This window comes from Leuciscus leuciscus (assembly GCF_965113295.1).
Source record: "Leuciscus leuciscus genome assembly, chromosome: 15".
Classification (NCBI taxonomy): domain Eukaryota; kingdom Metazoa; phylum Chordata; class Actinopteri; order Cypriniformes; family Leuciscidae; genus Leuciscus; species Leuciscus leuciscus.
The window spans coordinates 25,659,782-25,679,535 of record NC_138739.1 but is presented as its reverse complement, the minus strand read 5'-3'; the positions used below and the strand labels follow the sequence as shown (position 1 = coordinate 25,679,535).

Genomic DNA, 19,754 nt, shown 5'->3' with positions numbered 1-19,754 from the left:
AATTGCGAGTAGCACTATTTACACACTTAGAGCTGCTGCCTATATAGAGCACTTAAAACAAGTCACTTATGATTTGTTTTACAGAACAGTTTAGTTGCTGTTAAGACTAAGATTTAATATGTGACAGGAAGTTAGCATACATTCAGATTAGTCATAATAATGGGTTTTCTTTCTGTCTGATCGCAGATATTTGTCACCATTATTGCGTGAACTCCAAAGGCTGCACGCTGTCCGGCTCGGGACATGTGGAGTGTGTGTGTCCCACCCGCTACGAGGGGCAGAAATGCGAGTCGGACCGATGTCTTCGCTGCCGAGGTGCCCCGTGTATCGTAGACGAAGAGACTGGAGACGTCACCTGCAAGTGTGTATTTAATAGTTACATTAGCACTTTTGTGTGTATCAGTATCAAGAAAAACCAGATGGAATTTCGTCCTCGTTGTTCACGTGTGTGTTCGCAGCTGTACGAACGGCAGAATCGCAGCCAGCTGTCAGTTGTGTGACGGATACTGTTATAACGGCGGAACCTGCCACCTCGACTCCGAGACGGGCCTGCCGTTCTGTCAGTGAGTAATTTCTTAATAGCTTTCTATGGCAACAAATTGCCTGTCGGTATTTAGATTCATTCATTTTAAATTACTCCCTCCGGCAACCACTTTAATAGGATTTTTTCTGCTCGTCTGACTTGGGAGGATGAATGTTTTGTAAAGGTGAACAAGAGAGAGGGAGTATTATAGCAAAAGAGTGAATTATCACAGCAGGGGTCCATAATCGGCCGCTTATATCGACCTCTATATTTGTATATTAGAGAGAGAGGCAGGGAAACCAGTGAGAGATGTGAGCGGAAAAGAGCACAGTATACAAGTACGAAAAGACAAAGAAGAAAATTGTAAAACTGAAGGGAAAAAAGCATTCATTCATTCCATAAAAATCCCTTAAAGCTGCAGTAGGTAACTTTTGTAAAAATGTATTTTTTACATATTTGTTAAAACTGTCATTATGTCCTGACAGTAGAATAGGAGACAGATAATCTGTGAAAAAATCAAGCTCCTCTGGCTCCTCCCAGTGGTCCTATTGCCATTTGCAGAAATACACCGCTCCCGGTCAGAAACAACCAATCAGAGCCAGGAGGAATGTCTTAGCAGTGTCAATCAAGCTCGTGTACGCGCTGATCACACCCCTCTCTTGCACAGCGCGTATCGTCCGTCGTTTTAAAATCAAGATTGCCGGTGTGCCGTAGCTGTGCTAATGGCGGGCAAACAACCAAAACTGCCAATTTCTCGAGTGGCACCTGCTCATACAACAAAGACAGGTAAACGGAAAAAGACCGATGACGATAAACAAGCCCGTCGGAGCCCATTGACTCAGTGTCAAAACTCTGGCCGCATAACATACAGATACAATGTCACGCACTGTGCAAAGCAACAATTGAAACCTGCTAATTCACTGGCTTGTCATGTTTCTGAAATAATGTACTAGCAAACCTTCTTTAGCATTATTACATATCGCTAGAATAATTACTTGCATACTGTAACATTAGTTACCGTTATATTATCTTACTAGCTATTTATAACTTATAGAAATAGTGCAACATTATAAAGTTACATTAAATTTATTGCAAAATACGTCATGATTTGAGGACCAAGTAATAAAATAATTATTTATTCATGAATCGGACTTTGATACAGTTCTCACAAACACATCAAGGTGAGTTCATAAATGGTTAGCCAATCATTACATAGCTCATTTGCATATGGTCTTAAAGGTACAGTAGCAGAACAGCCTGTTTCATTTAAAGTTTGGAAAATTATCGTGAAGAACTAAATTGTGTTTTTGGTTCAAGAAACCTTGACAATATAAGACATACTAAGTATGCTTTTTGTTGCGTCACCAAATGGATTTGCAAATATAATAATCGCTTTTAAGTGAGAGAAACCGACCACAGTGAAATGGATGGAAAGTGTAACCGTTTTTCAGCTAATAGCGGCACACTCATGTGAATGCTTTTTGCATAAAATGGTGGAAAGTTCTTGTTCTTTGAAAAAAAAATTGCATGTGAAGAAAGAAATTGATAGACAGACGGCATACGAGAGCGACAAAGCGATTGAGCCATTGTACAGATCCTGAATGCGGCAGTGGACGTACTCCATCTCTCTGCTGAAATGATTCGGGTTTTGTCTGGCCGATGTGATGGAGCTTTTACTTTTCTCTTCCACACACAATAAACCCCACCAGACTATATTTTTTTTACCTGCCTCCACTTTTCTTGCTTGCCAAAGGCTTTTTATCTGCAGTGAAAAGGAAGACGGTGCATCCTCCATCCTCCATAAAAACATTTAGATGAGAAAATATGCCTTTATTTTCTACAGTAAATGAACCTGAATGGATCACACTAGTAGAAATGAAAGGTATGGTAAAGATCAGGCCTTTCAGGAAGAATACATGTTCATAGAAGTATGCATCACCTTCTTAAAGTCAGGTTTTGTTTGGTTTCCTTCCTTTCTGTGTTATCAAAGAAAATCTCGTTGAAGATGGACATAAATTCTTTATTGTGACACCTGGTCTTCGTTTCCACTTCTTTTTCCATCTCTTGATGGTCTGATAACGCCATTGTGCCCTTAGGGAACGAATCAATTTGCATGCAGATGATTCAGTCTTGTGTTTTTCTTTGGTGTTTGAAGGTGAAGGGTTGGTAATGACAGTGGCCAGACATTCATATATTACCTGGAAAATGAGTGTATTAACGTGAAGATGCAGTGCGTCCTGCTCATTCAGACCTGCTTGATATCACATCACCCCATCAGAGACTTTTTTTTTTGTGTCTTTTGTTTGTCCTTCCTCTGTTTCGTTATCTTTCTCCAGCAGCGTTTCATTAGAGCTTATTTTAGTGGGTCTCAATAGAGGGCCCTGCAGACACACTTGTGTTAGATTGGAATTAAACAAAAAGGCTCGAGTGTCCAGCAAGTCTGTGGTTTGCGTGACTTGAAAAGTAGTCTTTCGTTTGATCATTTCTGGTTCAAATCTGCCGTTCTTCCTTTGTGTTGCATGCAGATGGCCATGTGTGGCACACTGTAGCTATTTTGTTTTATATAGTGGTAGGATTGGACGATGGTTTGAATATTTATGATATTATGAAATGCTCACAAAGTGCAATACAAAAGTAAATGATATTCTGGCGAGCCACAATTTTTGAGATTTTTTTCCAGTGTGATTTTCCCCCATATTCTCATTACCGCAATGCATCGGACCGTGTACCATTTCACTTTTTTTTGTAACTCCCATTATTGTCAGTGGTCATTGTCATCACTGTAAAACAACTGTTAATATACTTAAAAAATGCATTATGGTGATGGAAATTAGAATATTTATTTATTTACTGAATTGATTTAATTAATTAATTTGCATTAAGATAATGAGAATGAGGTTTTTTTTTATTTTATTTTTGCATTACTATAATTTATTTATTATTTATTTTGCATTACACTCATGAGAATGATAATTTATTTTCGTTTACGTGAATGTAATAAGAATGAGATTTGTTTTATTTATTTATTACATAATTGAAAATTATATTTATTTAATTTTTTGCATTAATATAAAGAGAATTTAATGTTATTTACGTAGCTTTTTGCAGTATGATAATTATTTATTTTAATTATTTGTTTGTTTTGCATTACGGCTGAGCATTAAATTGTTTTTGCATTATAATAATGAGACTTATTATTTTGCACCACAATGATAAGAATGAGTTTATTATTATTTTATTTTTTTTCAATAATAATGACAATTAGATTTTTTTTCCCCCCTTGATTTATTTTGTATTATGGGCATCAGAATGAAAATATTTTTCTTTTTATATTATGGTAATGAGAATGAGATTTATTTGTTTATTTATTTGCTTTATTATTGTAATAAGAATGATATTAATTTATTTATTTATTATACATTACATTACAGTAATGATAATGAGATTATTTTGTTTGTTTGTTTATTGCATTATTGTAATGAGAATGAGATTGTATTTTTTTTTTTACATTACATTACACAACTTTTTTACATTATGACAATGAGAATGAGACCTTTTTTTTTTCTTTTCTTTTTTTTAAATAATTGTCATGCAAATAATGTCAAAAAGCAAAGTCTTTTTTTTCCCTTTTTTTTTTTAAGAATAGTCTTAATAGTAGGCTTTATATGCTTTATGTAGAATACAGTTTAATTAGTGAAATATTTCCCAGCCATGTACTTGACAGGATTCATGAATTAATGTCCACGAAGCGGCTGAACTGTAATGATAATTAACTGTCATGTTGACGTCGCCCAGTCTTTTATAGAAAGGCATAATAGCCTCCAGCTGTTTGCACTGTGTGTAAGTGTATTTCAGGCCTATTTTCTTTTCTGTTCTCCTCATGTGTCTCCTTTCGTGTCGTTGCGTTCTCCTCAGTTGCCCGTCCGAGTTTAAAAGCCCGAGGTGTGACGAGAGAGCTAACCTTTGTGATCACTACTGTCAGAACCAGGGCGTTTGTTTCCTCACCGCCTATAACAAACCTCGCTGCAAGTAGGTCTTCCTGGTTCATTATATTTGCAAAACATTCCCACAATCCCATCCGCCAGCATGTGTCTGGCCTGTTCGTGGAATGCCGTCACACACAGACATCGCTAACCGACTCGCACAGCTTCCAAGAGCACGTTTCACACACATTGCACTCGCTTTTCCCGGACACACGCAGCCATTTCTCCGCACCATGCTGTTGGTGTATGTTTCTCAGTGTGTTTCATTTCTGTGTTTGCCATGACTGGAGTGATTATATAGTGATTATAGCCCTGCATATGCTGAGGACGACGTCTCTTTGATTGGTCTTCTTGTATCCATTATTTATCATCTTATTTTCTTTGCAATTTTCATGAAGTCCTTTATTTGTTCTCTGTCCATTTTGCTGCTCTTTTGTTTTCCCATATTTGACACATTTTGTTTTTGAAACATTTGTTTATGTTTAAACAAGGCACTTTTCATTAATATGGTACACTTTGGTGTCCTGTGACTGTTTGGAATAAAAAATCCCATGATTTTTGGTTGTAAAACCTATATTATAAATGTTAGACCTAGCATAAAAGTACAATATATGTAAACGTTCAAAAATATCTGTATCCTCTTCTTAAAATACGTATTTTTGGCCTGTCAGAAGTCTTGACCTTTTTGACTGTGCCTTAAAATTAAAATCTTACAAAATAGTTTTGAGTCAGTCTAATTGTCATATGTATTATAATAGTCATTATGTAATATTTGTATAGTAGAGTATATTATAATATTAATGTATTATATTATTTACGTCATTCATTTATTTATTATTCATATACTGCATATCTGCAAAATCACTGTAATTTGTGAATTTACTGATATTGAAATTTATTTCTCTCAGAACCACAAATAAAAAGAAATAGAAAACAGCTCATAAGAGTTTTATAATCCTTTCACTGAGTATTTGTTAAAAATAAATTGTACCCTATCCTGGAAAGCCCCTCAGACAGTTCCAAGAATTGCAGAATTTTATTTAGCAGGATGTTCCCACCCTCATGAAAGGAAACTTTCCTGAAAAAAATCCCTGTCCGCAGGACGTTTGGTTAAACATAGTTTTCTAACAGTTTCATTCACGCCACCATCTCTCATAAGAGCATTATCTCTCACATCGGTAGAGTTCTGCTGTGGACGCATGCCATTTAGATCCAGGAAGTCAAACACACATATTGCATGTGTCTCAAGTAAGAATAATGCATCCCTCGGGCTGGATTTATACCTCCCCCTGTGATTTATCCTGCGTTTATCATAAAAACGTGTTTTCATGCTTGTCAAAACCAAAATCAATATAACAAATTATACCATAAAAATGAATAAAATAAAGGAATACCAGAGTGAAAAATCTATTTATTGTGGTAAAAGTGGTACATTTTAACCTTTTTTTAATTTATTTTTTATTTTTTATAAATCTAATGATATGATGATTTGGGTAGTCAGTGCATTGTAAATTTCACCAGCTGTGATTTGTTTTTGATTCTCTTTTCACAGGTGCTCTGCAAACTGGTCAGGAACACAGTGCGAAAGACCCGCAACCAAGACCAACCGCTCAGAAAACGTCAGCGGGAGTGAGTTTCGCAAACACACGTACATGTTTTCTAAAAAAAACTTCATTGCAATCACTGTTGATTCCAATTGAGTTTGGTGTTAGCACATGTTGCTAAGCTAACAGCATAAAAGAGCAAAAAAAGTTTCGCACATAAATATTGGGTGAAATGTTCTGTTTTCAATTAGATTAAACTATTTTTCACCAATTGTTTTCTTTTTTTGTGTGTGTGTATTTATAGTCAACACTTCTCTAGTCCTCCATCTTGAAGCCTAATGTCACGTTAGTCAGTCAGGAGAGAAAACGCAACTGCTTTTGCCCTTCTGTCCGAGTTTGTAGTGATGACCTTTCTTCTAGTCTTCACTCAGACGGTTGCAGACATTAATTTTATTTCTGCAGAGAAGATCTGACATTTGAGGACATATCTCAGCGTGACATTTTAACTCCTGTGCATGTCTAGCCATGTTAGCTAAGAGAGCATTAGCATCATCGCAGAACAACTCCCTCATAAAGTATTTTATGGATGTGTTCGTGATAAATGATTATGTTAATGTTTATAACTGTGAAATCAGAAAACTAACACACACTTTTGTATAATATATTTTTTTTTTGCATTTGCATTTGCATTCATATTACTCCATTTTGATGTATTTATGTAAACGCTGTACATGTAAACACTGTAAATGTAATTCATTTTTTGTTCTGTTGTTTTTTTCCAGGAAGTATTGCCATAATAGTGCCTCTAGTTCTTCTTGTATGCATCATCACTTCTGTTACAGTGGGACTGCTTATTTGCAAAAGATGTCGAAGGTAAATATATAAACAGATCTGTTATTAGATGTCTAATCAGAACATTAAACAGGATTTATTAATATTGCTGTAGCAAATATCATATACCAGCTGTGATTGTGTTAAGCTGGTGTGCTAAATGATAGCTACGAACATAATAAACCTAATATATATATTACCCCTTCACAGAGGTAAGCAGGTTCAGCGGCAGCCCATGGCGAACGGTAGCTTGAACGTGGAGATCGGAAATCCATCCTATAACATGTACGAAGTTGAACATGACAATCACGTAGACGTCGGAAGCTTTCTTCACCCCAGCTTCACCCTTGACCCTCATAAGGTACTAAACGAGTAGGAATTCGAAGTGCTTGGCATCACTTGCTGGACTTAACTGTCGTACGCAGTTTGATTGTAAACAACGTAATTTGATTCGTTATTTCATTGTTGCAAATAGTCTGTTTTTGGGGTTTAGCCAATACAATTGCTTGATGACAAGTGTCAAAATCTGTGGGATGACAGCAATTTCTCATGAATTTCAGTATAAAATATTTGTATAACAATTCTTGCATTCATTCGCATTTAGTTCAGATTGGCAGTTTACAGAAGAATAGTTCTACGAACAATTCTTCCATGAATTTGTTCTGCCCGTGTTTCATAAATGAGGCCCGTTAAAAACAAAACACCTGCTAACACATATACCAATGTGACTATACCAAAGAAAAGTTACGAAAATTGTGCGAAAAAAAAAATCAAAACAGACACCAATGTCACCATGTGTTTTTTTTTTTTGTGTGTGTTTTTTTTTTTTTTTCATTTTTTCGTTTTTTTTTTTATTCTATAAAACTAAGTTTGGTTCATTGTTCTTTTAGTATCATTGATATACTATTATACTATATAATAAATATGACATACTATTATAGTTTATTATTATTATTATTATATACCATCATTATTTACATTTTTATAATATTTTTTTGATTGTCTATATTGTTTTTATAAAGTTTTAGTTGTGTTTTTATTTCATGTTAGTATATATTTTTTTTAAACCCTGGTTTGGGTACCTGAATGAATTGTTTGACATTTAAAGTCAAACAATAAAATAACACATGACATGATGGTACGAAATTTGTAAACCAATCTCATGGGAAAACGTAACTATTTTACAAGGTGGTTTATCTTACGATTTTGTATGAATTCACATTGTACGAAATATGATTATATGGGGAAAAGGCCCCTAACCCCAGCCTTAAACCTAACTGCTTCTGGGGCATAAGCAAATCCTACAAAAACGTATGAATACGATTGTACGAATTAGCCACCAATTAGCCAAACCGTAAAATAGTTACGAATTGCATTGCGTTGAAATTTCGGATTCTGTGTCCAAAAATGTGCTGAAACATTCAAGGTGATGTAAAATGGTCTATAGGTTTATGTCTCTGCCCAAATATAAACTCTATTTTTCTTTGTTTTTGCTTGGTTTAGTAAAACAGAATATTTTCTTTGTTTAATTTAGCTAAAATCCCACAAGGACATTTAGCTTTGATTTCTTTGCCTCAAATTAATGGAGTGCGTAAAAGCAGAAAAGTTATTCTAACCAAAGTAGCAATTTTAGATTTAAACTCTTGCTTTATATGTACAGTAATTTGGGTTGCATTCCCCAAATGACTTTGTCTAATTTATTATTTTAATCTGTAAGTTTGTTAATGTGTACAGTGTGTTGGTGCATTCCGTTTAAATTGGATGTTGTTTTTCAGGGCTGGTGTGTGAAGTCAAGCGACCAACGCAATTTGCCCCCCGCCCGCCCTTTGACTGCACACACGTTACCTATCCAGAACGTTCCAAAGGAGCTCATTCCAGGACAGGTGGACTCCCATTATCCAAAACTACATTAAATGAAGAATTTTAGGGTGTGTTCACACTGAGCAGGTTTGGTTCGATTAAAACAAACTCCGGTGCGATTGCTCTGTTTGAATAAGTGTGAACGCTGCAATCTGAACCCTGGTGCGCACCAAACAACCGGACCAAGAACCCGGAAAAGATGGGTCTCCGTCCACTTCCGAACGAACTCTGGTGCGGTTCGACTGAAATATGAACGCAACGCGGACCAAAAACATGACATGATGTCACAAGATGCGACCCTAAAAAGGACAGAATTCTCAAGCATAATTGTTTTTAGTCGCGATGTTTCCCATCACAGTTCGGTACAGGCGTCAGAAACGGCATCTCCTCGCAGTAGATCTTAGTTTGTGTGTGACGGAAGGATTCCTGATGCTGTTTTGACTCCATTACACATTTTATAAGCTCTTCATGAGTTGTCAGCTGATAAAAATCATCATATGTACACATTATTTTCCAAAAGAATCAAGACACAAAGAATCAAAGTGTGAACACACCCTTAGTTTATGAAGTAAATACAAACCAAACTAAAACATCATTGTGTATTCACAGGCCATGAACTATTCAAACCCCATCTACTCAAAGATGTATCATGACGGACAGCACTGTCGAAAGCCAGTCATCCACCTCGACATGAGACGCGATTTACTCCCAAAGAGACTGGACACGACCATTCGAGAAACGGCGGCGTAGCCTAGCTTTTCCTGCTTTGTTTTTATATAGATCTGTATAAAATGTATAAAACAAAGAACTTTTTATGTCCAGTCAGGTTAAATCATCTCACGTTGTGTCCCACATATATGTGCCAATTTCCTTTTTACAACGTCTTTATTTTCAGTTGCAACCAAAATGTCTTTTTATAAATTACAAATGCAGTGTTTTTCTTTGCTTTGTGACTTTGTAAATGCACTACACAAATACGAAAAAATGAAACGAAACAGCTGCTGAATCTCAAAAGGCTTTATACATATTTAAAGAGAATTTTATATAGGTTTATTTACATACTCACTATGTATATGTTTTCCTGTTGGTGGTGCGGTCACCAATGCCTAGATATTCCCAAGTTGCCTCTTACATTTAGCAGTATTAGAAAAAAGAGACACCTATTTAATAAATGCATCATATGCTCATCACAGATTTTATTTTTGATATTTGTCATTGATGTTTCTCTTTAAGTTGACCAGATGCTTCAAATATGCAGTCAAAACCGAAAGTGAAACCAACCCACGATGTTTTTTTTTGCAACTGTACTACAACTTGAAAACATGTTATATTTCATTTGCATATTGCAAAACATATCTTTCAGCACTTACAAGGACTAAAAAAAATATTTTATGTCACTCACCTTCACTCACTGGTTGTGAAACGACATGCGTGGGACTCTTGTAATGCCATGTTTGATGAAAATACACATTCTCTGTGCAAATGTACACAACTATAGGAGGAGAAAAAAACGTTTTATAATTTTATAGTTGATTTGTACGTCCGGTTTGCTTGTATTTTCTGGAAATGTATTAAATGTAGACCTTTTATACAAAACGATGTACGCAGTATATTGGTCCATCTTCACTTTGAGCTTCAACTGGAGAGTTTTTTTAATAATGAAATTAAATAGCTTGAATATTGCACTGCGCAATCGTACAGGTTGCTATTGTATAAAGGGAAATGAATTGGAATACATATAGATACACCTAATGTGTTTTTGGACCAAGAACTATGAAATAAATGGTTTTTCTTGCCATTTTAAATGTGTTTTTGTTGTGATTGAAGTGTGCACTTTTGCATAACTCAGGCTATTTGCAAACTTAACATGGCTTATTTGTGTTGCGTGTAGAATTATTAGATGTTATCTTCCTTGTTTAACCGGTTTGCTCCAGAATAATTTGCATTTCAGGAGAAGCGGATGCATTTTCCATAGAACAGAAGGTAAGAGTTGTGGAAACCCTCATAAAAGTAACTGTGTTTACATTGGAAGATGTCGCTGCCACAACAATTTGCGAACAATCTGGAAAAAACACTAAGAAAAACTCCTGGATTTGGCACTTTACCATTTACCGTGATATTAATCGGATTGGAATTATTAATGGATCGGGGATTTTCGTGCCCATGTACCCCGAGTCTTAATGTGACACTGATCAGCTTAATCTTTCTTGGACCTTCTCTTCTGGCTCTGACTGTCATGATGTTCATTCGAAGGCCTTGCAGACGTAATTCGAAGAATTTTGCTGAGTTTTTTTTATTTTGTCTGATTCCACCTTCATTGTGGATCTTTCTGTTGTTGTTTGAGGGTGAATATGTTGCTTGTGGCATGGTACACTGGGAAGGAGATTACGTGCTGAATGAAGAACTCCAGATTAAATGGTGTAAACCCAATGGAGTGAACGCAACAGACCTGCTAGAACTGACCGAAAAACTCATTTTCTACTCAAGGGTGAGTGTACTTTACAGTTTTTAAACCTTTACACATCAACTAAACCATTTAAAATCACTGTAGGTTTTTAGATAAATGTGCAGTTTGCGAAGGAAATACCAGCTCATACAAAAGAATGTTAATGTAACTTTTGTAATTTAATTAAATTTGTCATTTAAACGTAAGAAAGAAGACCCATCACTGTTCAGTATACGAATGATCATGATGACCAACATTCTAACGTTCTATATCAGGGTTCCTCAAATCCGGTCCTGTAGGGCCACTGTTCTGCAGAGTTTACAGTAGCTCCAACCCTGATCAAACTCACCTGTAACTCTGTAGAACCTGACTAGGTTGTTCAGGTGTGTTTGATCCGGGTTGGAACTAAACTCTGCAGAACAGTGGCCCTGCCCTACAGGACCGGATTTGAGGAACCCTGTTCAATGTAAATGTAATAGAAGACAATTTTAAAACTTTAATTACATTTCCTAAAAATTGCCATTATTATAATAGCTAAAGATTAAATTATCTATATAACAGGTTGAATGTAAGTTGTATATGGTTTAAATCTATTAATTGCAAAAACCAACAACAAAAAAACTAAATGGAAAAGGCATGTTTGATGAATATCAGTACTGTTATTCCATCTTATCACTCTATGGTTGTTTGTTTGTTTGTTTTTTTAGCTTTCAGCTTTAGCTCTACTGTCAGTCCTGTGTGTTTCCTTCATGGCTGCTGTCATTTATAATGACTGTAAGAGCAGAACTTTGGAGCAACTGAATAAACATGATGAACCAACACGACAAACATCTCTCAGCAGCTCGGAAGAGGAAGTACAGCACCCGTCTGCCTAAATACAACATGTCAAACAACTGTTTAAGGTTATAAATATTCATAAATAGTCATAGATTTAAACTTTCACTAAGGTACAACTTTCATTTCTGTTTAGATGTATGTTGTCTTGTTTCTTTGTAATAACATGATATGTGGTTTACTGCACTATATAGAGCAAGCTTTTCTCATGCGTGCCTATAGGGCTACACAAATGCATGTATAATGCAAATACAAGCCACCTTTGAAAGATAATGAAACATTATGGATGTTAAGTTTCTATGCTCTTGATAGTTTCTATGTTCTTGAAAGAATTAAATAGAAATGCTGAAGTTCAAATAGAGTTGTCTAACTTTTGTTTCGATTAACCATTAGCATCTCTGTTGTTGGATGTACAGTTTTCATAGTTTTTGCATACAGTGGATATAAGTCAACGCATTCCTGTTAAAACAGCTGCTTTTGAGATGTAAAAAAATTAAAGATAATTATATCAGAACATTTGCAGGTTTAATGTCGAAATTAGAACCCATGTAATGCCAGTTAAAACCACAGTGACACATTACAAAGAAAAAAATCTTGGAAGGAAGATCTAACTGCATAAATGTGCACACCCATCCATCCATCCATCTTCTTCCACTTATCCGGGGCCGGGTCGCGGAGGCAGCAGTCTAAGCAGAGATGCCCAGACTTCCCTCTCCCTAGACACTTCCTCTAGGTCCTCTGGGGGGACACAGAGGTGTTCCCTGGCCAGCAGAGAGACATAGTCCCTCCAGCATGTCCTAGGTCTTCCCCGGGGTCTCCTCCCTGTGGGACATGCCCGGAACACCTTCCCGGGAAGCCGTCCAAGAGGCATCCGGAACAGATGCTCGAGCCACCTCAGCTGACCCCTCTCGATGTGGAGGAGCAGCGGCTCTACTCTGAGCTCCTCCCGCGTGACCGAGCTTCTCACCCTATCGCCCAGCCACCCTGCGGAGAAAGCTCATTTCGGCCGCCTGTATCCGGGATCTTGTCCTTTTGGTCATGACCCACAGGAACGTAGATTGACCGGTAAATTGAGAGCTTCGCCTTGCAGCTCAGCTCTTTCTTCACCACAACAGACTGGTACATCGACCGCATTACTGCAGAAGCTGTACCGATCCGTCTGTCAATCTCCCGTTCCATCCTTCCCTCACTCGTGAACAAGACCCCAAGATACTTGAACTCCTCCACTTGAGACAGGAACTCTCCACCAACCTGAAGTGGTTTTCCGACTGAGAACCATGGCCTCGGATTTGGAGGCGCTGATTCTCATCCCAGCCGCTTCACACTCGGCTGCAAACCGTCCCAGTGAATGCTGAAGGTCCTGGTCTGATGGGGCCAGCACGACAACATCATCTGCAAAAAGCAGAGACGAAATCGTGTGGTCCCCAAACCTGACACCCTTCGGCCCCTGGCTGCACCTAGAAATTCTGTCCATAAAAATTATGAACAGAACCAGCGATAAAGGGCAGCCCTGCCGGAGTCCAACATGCACCGGGAACAAGTCTGACTTACTGATGGCAATTCGAACCAAGCTCCTGCTCCGGTCGTACAGGGACTGGACAGCCCTTAGCAAAGGACCCTGGACCCCGGACCCCATACTCCCGGAGCACCCTCCACAGGCCGCTGCGAGGGACACAGTCGAATGCCTTCTCCAAATCCACAAAGCACATCCACAAGCACAAACTCCCATGAACCCTCCAGCACCCTGGAGAGGGTATAGAGCTTGTCCAGTGTTCCACGACCGGGACGAAAACCGCACTGTTCCTCCTGAATCCGAGGTTCTATTATCGGCCGTATTCTCCTCTCCAGTACCCTGGCATAGACTTTCCCGGGGAGGCTGAGAAGTGTGATCCTCCTGTTATTGGAAAACACCCTCCAGTCCCCTTCTTAAAAAGAATGTGCACACCCCTGAACCAATAATTATTTGAAGCACCCTTTGATTTTATTACAGCACTCAGACTGTTTGGATACAAGTCTATCAGTTTGGCACATCTTGACTTGGGAATATTTTCTCATTCATCACTCAGGGAAGGTTTAACTAAACAAAACTGTATTGTGAAACCTTTCAGAAATCAGAATAGTTAAGGTAAGGACTCAAGGAAGAAGTTTAGACTGTCACATTTCTTCTCTCTGTGTTGAACGATGGTTATCATTCTATAACAGGATGTGTGTTTGTTCTGCACAATAGGTACAGTGCAAGCGTTTCTCATCTGCAAGCTTTTCTGAAGTGCTGTAGTCTATTTCAACTTGATGAAGGTTAGAGATGCAGCCATCATTGATTTTTATGTATCCCTTTATCCCCATAACTCCTTCTTTTGTTTGCATATTGCTTAATAAATCTCAAAAAAAAATTATTCTAACATGTGAATTTCCATGAAATTATTGTGCATGTGGTGATATTTTTGCAAAATATGATGTTGCTTTTTGCACATCTTGCGTCAGTTTACAAAGTGAAAAATCTAAAATGTGCATTCAGTTGTCTCCAAAACAGATAAATGTGACTGTGCCAACATTTTATTGCTTTTGTTCACGTAGTGCAGTGAATCGAAAGTGTCCTGTGAAGCAGGACACTTTTTTTTTTAAAGAACCATTTTCCATTTTGTATCTTCAAGGCTTTGAGCTCTTTTGTGGAGTGTTGTGACTCGTGTTTCACAGGACTTGTACATGATACTGTACCATGTTAGCTTGAACAAATCGTTCTTTTCAAATGGATATTTAGTTGACGGCAGAAGATGCACATCCGAAGCTGAATGCACAGTTCTTGCACAGCACCCTTATGAGCCAATGAGCATGTCCAAATGTGTCCAGCCAATAAGCATGACCAGAAATGAACAAATCAAACCTACGGTACAGGCAGATGTGAAAGTCTGCTTCTCCCTCATGTCCGACTCAAAAAGAACCAAATGATAAAAACATTTTTTTTTAAACTGGTTCTTTGGTTCAATAACTAGGTCTAGAAATGCTTATTGGCTCATTCGGTACTGCACAAGGAGTGTGTGTGCTACTTCAAAAGTGCGTCTTGTGTCATCAACTGAGACTGCGTTTAACATTTATTTTAACAAGACAACATAAATAAATTCAGGTAATGAACAATGTAATTCAGACATGAGATAACAAGAAACTATAAAAAATGCTCACCATACATCCATGTAAGGACAACACCAGACAAAGAACATGAGAAACACTGGGGTTTAAAAACACAAGGGGTAATTGGCAAATAAAACACACTTCAGAACAATTACAGAACTAATTAACAAGAAAAACTACAAAGGACTGCAAAACATGGCGCAGAACAGGAAATAAGTCCACACAAGACCAGGGGAACACAAGACAGGAATGTGACGTCAGCTTCATATTTCTCTCTGTATTCTCTGCAGTGTCTCATTTGCTATTTGTGAATTTCTCTGATGTTTTAGTTTTTAACTGTTCTTAATGACAATGACCAGAGTGGGTCCCATTTTCAGCCTGGGATTTTAATGCCCAAGACAACCCCCCACAAGCCCCATTTGGGACCGATGGACAGAGGTGGAGATTGCAGCGAAGTCAGTTGGACAAAAGCCTGGGCAAGTATTACAGGCCCCGGAAGTCCAAGGCGATGCCAAAGACGGGGACCTTGCAGAGTGGAGTGACACTGTAGGTTTTTTTTTTTTTTAATACAAAATGTTTTTTCTAAATGAAGCCCTAGGACACCACCTTAACTAGAAAAGCCAGACACAGTTAAATAAAATATAAGTGTGTTATGTGAACAAGTGCTGATATTATGCAATAACAGGATGTGTGGTAAATTGCATTGTGGGCACAGTGCAAACTTTTCTCATGAACTCCCAGTGTTACACACTTAGAGCAAGACGCTAATGTTAAGATTTGATCACAGATGTGCCCAGACATCTCTATGAAGTGCATCTCTCACCTTTATGAGTCAATATGAATGTGTGATATTATGGTATTATTTTAAGTAGCATACAGTGTTCCTGTCCATGTAATTTGCTAATTTGACTGGACTAGGCTAATTCATTGAGTCATTTGTTACAGTGAGACGCATCCATAAACTTTAAAATACTCAATTGTACAGTATAGCCACACAATTGATGATCCTAATCTTTTCTGTGTAACATTACATCTAATTTTACAGCTTTGCCATGACAATGTCATAAACCCTAAAATGACAGTAAAATGATTAAAAGCTTTATGGCCTGAATAAAACAGGAGTTTTAACATGAGAATCAATGTAAGTGCTTTTATTCCATTATAAGCTTCATATTTCTGCTCTTAAATCCTCCAGAAACTGGCCCCATTCACTTCCATTTTGAGTAACTCACTGTAGCCTCCATCTTTGTCATTTTTAAAGAAAAAGAGGAAAAGTTTAAATTAATTACACATGTACTGTTGAATTAGTTAAACTTTTCTGAACCTGTAATATTGTATTTTCTAAAATGTATGGCCGTAACTATTTGCATATAATTGCATGTTGTGTTCATTGAAAAGTGTCAATACTCAAAACCCTGATCAGCAATGCAGGTCGATGATGAAACGTAGCCAAGACAGACATCAAATGCAAGTTTGATTCTGGGTGGTGATTCTATTTCCTCTCTCTGTCCCTAATAATTTTCCTCTTCACTGTCTTTATTCTTTTAAAGTATAGCAAAAGCCAATAAAAATGCTGAAAGTGCTGAGAAAGTGCACATTTTAATGACATGTGTATGTGTTTGTATTTTATTTGAGTGCAAGAGAGAAAGCACACTAGTGTCATCACATTTTTTTTTTTTTTTTTTTTTTTGAGAACACAGAGAGACACTTTCTTTCCTGTTTAAAGTTGCTACATATCCACCTTCAAATGTTGATACCAAAGAACAACAATGCTCTAACACCTTCTCGAAAAAGACAAGACGAGCCGAAACAGTAAGTAAATAATTTTTTTTAAAGCCATAGAGTAATCATTCACAGTGCAGTCTGAAAAAATGCAGAAATAGGCCTATACAAAGTTTTTCTTACAAATTTAGGTCAGAGAAAAGTTAATTTCTTTATTACAGAAACTATTTTGTAAAGGTTTTTAAAAAATAATTTTAAGTGCAAACTGGTCATTTCTGAAATTGAAATTTATACATCACCTGATAGCCGATTAAATAAACTTTCATTGATGTATGGTGTGTTATCCATTTATGTTCGCGATTTTGCTGCATCCATTCACAAAAATATATTTTTTTTATATTTACGGTAGGAAATTTACTAGATATCTTTATGGAACATGATCTTTACTTAATATCCTAATGATTTTTTTTTTTTTTTAATAAAAGTAAATTTGATCATTTTGACCAATATAATGTATTTTTGTAGCCTAGAAATCTAGACGCACCCTAGCGGCAGCAAAATGTATTTTACAGCCAGGGCAGTCTAGCAACTCTCCATTGACTTTCGAGCTGCAAAAACCTAAATTGGGTCAGGCCAATCACGTCGTGTATACAGTAGGCGGGGCGGGCTTAACATATGACGACAGAGTGAACTTGCGACGGTTACCTGCCACTTGAAAACAAAGAATGGCTGCTGCTGGCGAACATCTTTCGAATCGGCTTTGTCCGCGACTCTGGAGGACTTAGAGTTAAGTTTTTCTTTGAGAAAAGAGCATAGAACAGCACTGAAGTCATTCTTAAAAAAAGGAAGATGTGTTCGTAGTTTTACCGGCCAGATACGGCAAAAGTTGAATCTATCAACTAGCTCCGCTGTTGGGAAAACGCTCTGGTTGGTTGAAGCGCTGTCCTATTGCGTGCAGAGGGAATTTGAAAGACAGCCGTTTATCCCGCCCCTCGGATTGAGCGTGTCTATGGTGAGTTGCCAGACCTAACATCTTGATGTAGGTCTGGCTGGCTGTCCAGGCTAGTATTTTTGGCTATTGCCACATATATACCTGTGCGACATGTGACTGGTTTTGTGTTCCAGGGTCACATATTCGTACCCAGAACTAGATGTTCCCTGTCATGTAGGGATTGGGATATCGTCTGCTAATCACCTTAAAGTGTAATCTAAACAAACCAAACGACATTGATGTGCGAGATTTGCATCTATTTTCTACTCTTTTAAGTGAACAGTATTAGTGGACAAATGTAGGGAATAGTGAATGAGGATTTGCAGGGTGTGCAGAGGTATGAAAACACATGTTGACAAGCAGGTAGGACAGTACTATATTATCAGTCCTGAGCTATATGTATTTTTTTTTATATTTAGACCACTTCTTTTATTGATAGGTATCAGGATGTGATACCCTAAGCATGGGGTCCTCCTTCATTTGTAACTGCTGCTCAAATGGTATCATGGTAAATTTGGGGTTATTTATATTTACTCAACACCGTTTTCAACTAAAAACGTACAACTTTTCATGTGTTTTCAGGCACCTGAAAACGCAAAAGTTTTGAAAACGGGTTTCAAAGTGCAAGTTTTTGAATGCGGTCTTCATGTAAACGACATAAACGCGAATCTCTGGAGACAATAGGCCTTTATCGCATCACATTAGAACGTCGGAAGTAGCCGTGAAAAATTGCTAAAGCAGTGTACGCTGCGTCTTCCGGTTCTCTTACGAGAGTACTCTCGTGTTGCGTAAGCTAGCTTACGCTACGGGAAAAACCCTTTTCTCGAGAATACTGAAGCCAAAAAATTATCCTTAATTTTTGCATTAGTTTAAAACGCATTGCTGCATAAGCAGACCTAGGCAGAGCGGCTCGCGCGCCTATTGGTTGCTCAGCAGCAACTGCTGCAACCTATCCAGGACCTGCTCGTGACGAAGCACCAATGAGGGCGCGGGCGCCCGTGCGCGTCACGTCCCGCCAGAATGGGCGTGGCTACAGGCTATAAAAGCAGGCCCGTGAGGTTGTTCTCTGATTTTTCAACTCTTCAGCGAAGTGGACACTCACCTCGCTGTTCTCCGGAGAAGCTGCGCCGTCGAAGAGCCTTCAGCGGGACGAGCTTCAAGCCGGCCATCTCGCCGCTTCCTCTGCCGTTCCTGCTGCGCTATCCGGCGCCGAATATCCTTTTTCATTACCGCGTGTTACGTTACACACGCTTGCATCTAAAAGAGCGAGGCGTTGTTTCAAATGCCTCTTTTCAAAAAGTGCGGCTCCTGCCGAGCCGATCTCAGCGACGGGGACCGCCACATCCTGTGCGTTTCCTGCCTGGGACAGACACACGCGGACCACGCGCTTTCCCTGGGCGGCTGCCCGGAATGTGAAGTGATGTCTATGGCGACCCTGCGGGCTCGCCTAGCATCTTTCAGCGTGGATCCCGCCCCTCCGCTTCTCTCTTCTGGGCCGCGCCGTAAAAAGCGCCGTTCACAGAGAACACCGGAGGCATCTGCCGCGAGCGCTTGCATGCCGGATCTCTCCCCGTGTGCATCGCTCTCTGCATCCCCCACCTCTATCATGGCCGGCCAGCCGCCCGCTGTGGATATCGAGTCGGGGGGAGATGACGCAGAAGGGGACAGCTGCTCTATCCTGGCTTCTGACTGCGAAGGCTGGTCGGGCTCCATTCCGGACCCCGCCCCTTCTCTTCAGGAATCGAGCGGTGTGCGGTCTACGTTCGACGCCGAGCTTCTTCGCCTGCTTACCAAGGCCGTGGAGGACCTCGGCCTCGATTGGTCGCTTCCTGACGAGCCTGCACCCAGCAGGCTGGACGGTTGCTTTCTGCCAGGCCGCCGCTCGACGCCTCAC

The 19,754-nt window shown here is 38.7% G+C and overlaps 1 protein-coding gene and 1 long non-coding RNA gene across 3 annotated transcripts in view; both read left to right on the top strand.

Moving 5' to 3' along the window:
- The window catches only part of lrp1ba (low density lipoprotein receptor-related protein 1Ba), a 259,135-nt gene extending 248,589 nt beyond the window's left edge, over nt 1–10,546 (top strand). For both annotated transcript variants that reach the window (XM_082138205.1, XM_082138204.1), the window contains 7 exons: nt 187–361; nt 459–563; nt 6,059–6,135; nt 6,833–6,923; nt 7,092–7,242; nt 8,657–8,764; nt 9,351–10,546. In XM_082138205.1, the coding sequence (XP_081994331.1) occupies nt 187–361; nt 459–563; nt 6,059–6,135; nt 6,833–6,923; nt 7,092–7,242; nt 8,657–8,764; nt 9,351–9,491 (848 nt within the window). In that variant the 3' untranslated portion in view covers nt 9,492–10,546. The remainder of the gene's footprint in view (nt 1–186; nt 362–458; nt 564–6,058; nt 6,136–6,832; nt 6,924–7,091; nt 7,243–8,656; nt 8,765–9,350) is intronic.
- Nucleotides 10,547–15,795: 5,249 nt separating this feature from the next.
- Nucleotides 15,796–16,957, top strand: LOC309475474. Its single transcript, XR_014197668.1, has 2 exons — nt 15,796–16,288; nt 16,848–16,957. It is a non-coding gene; the product is annotated as an uncharacterized lncRNA (long non-coding RNA).
- Nucleotides 16,958–19,754: the final 2,797 nt, after the last annotated feature.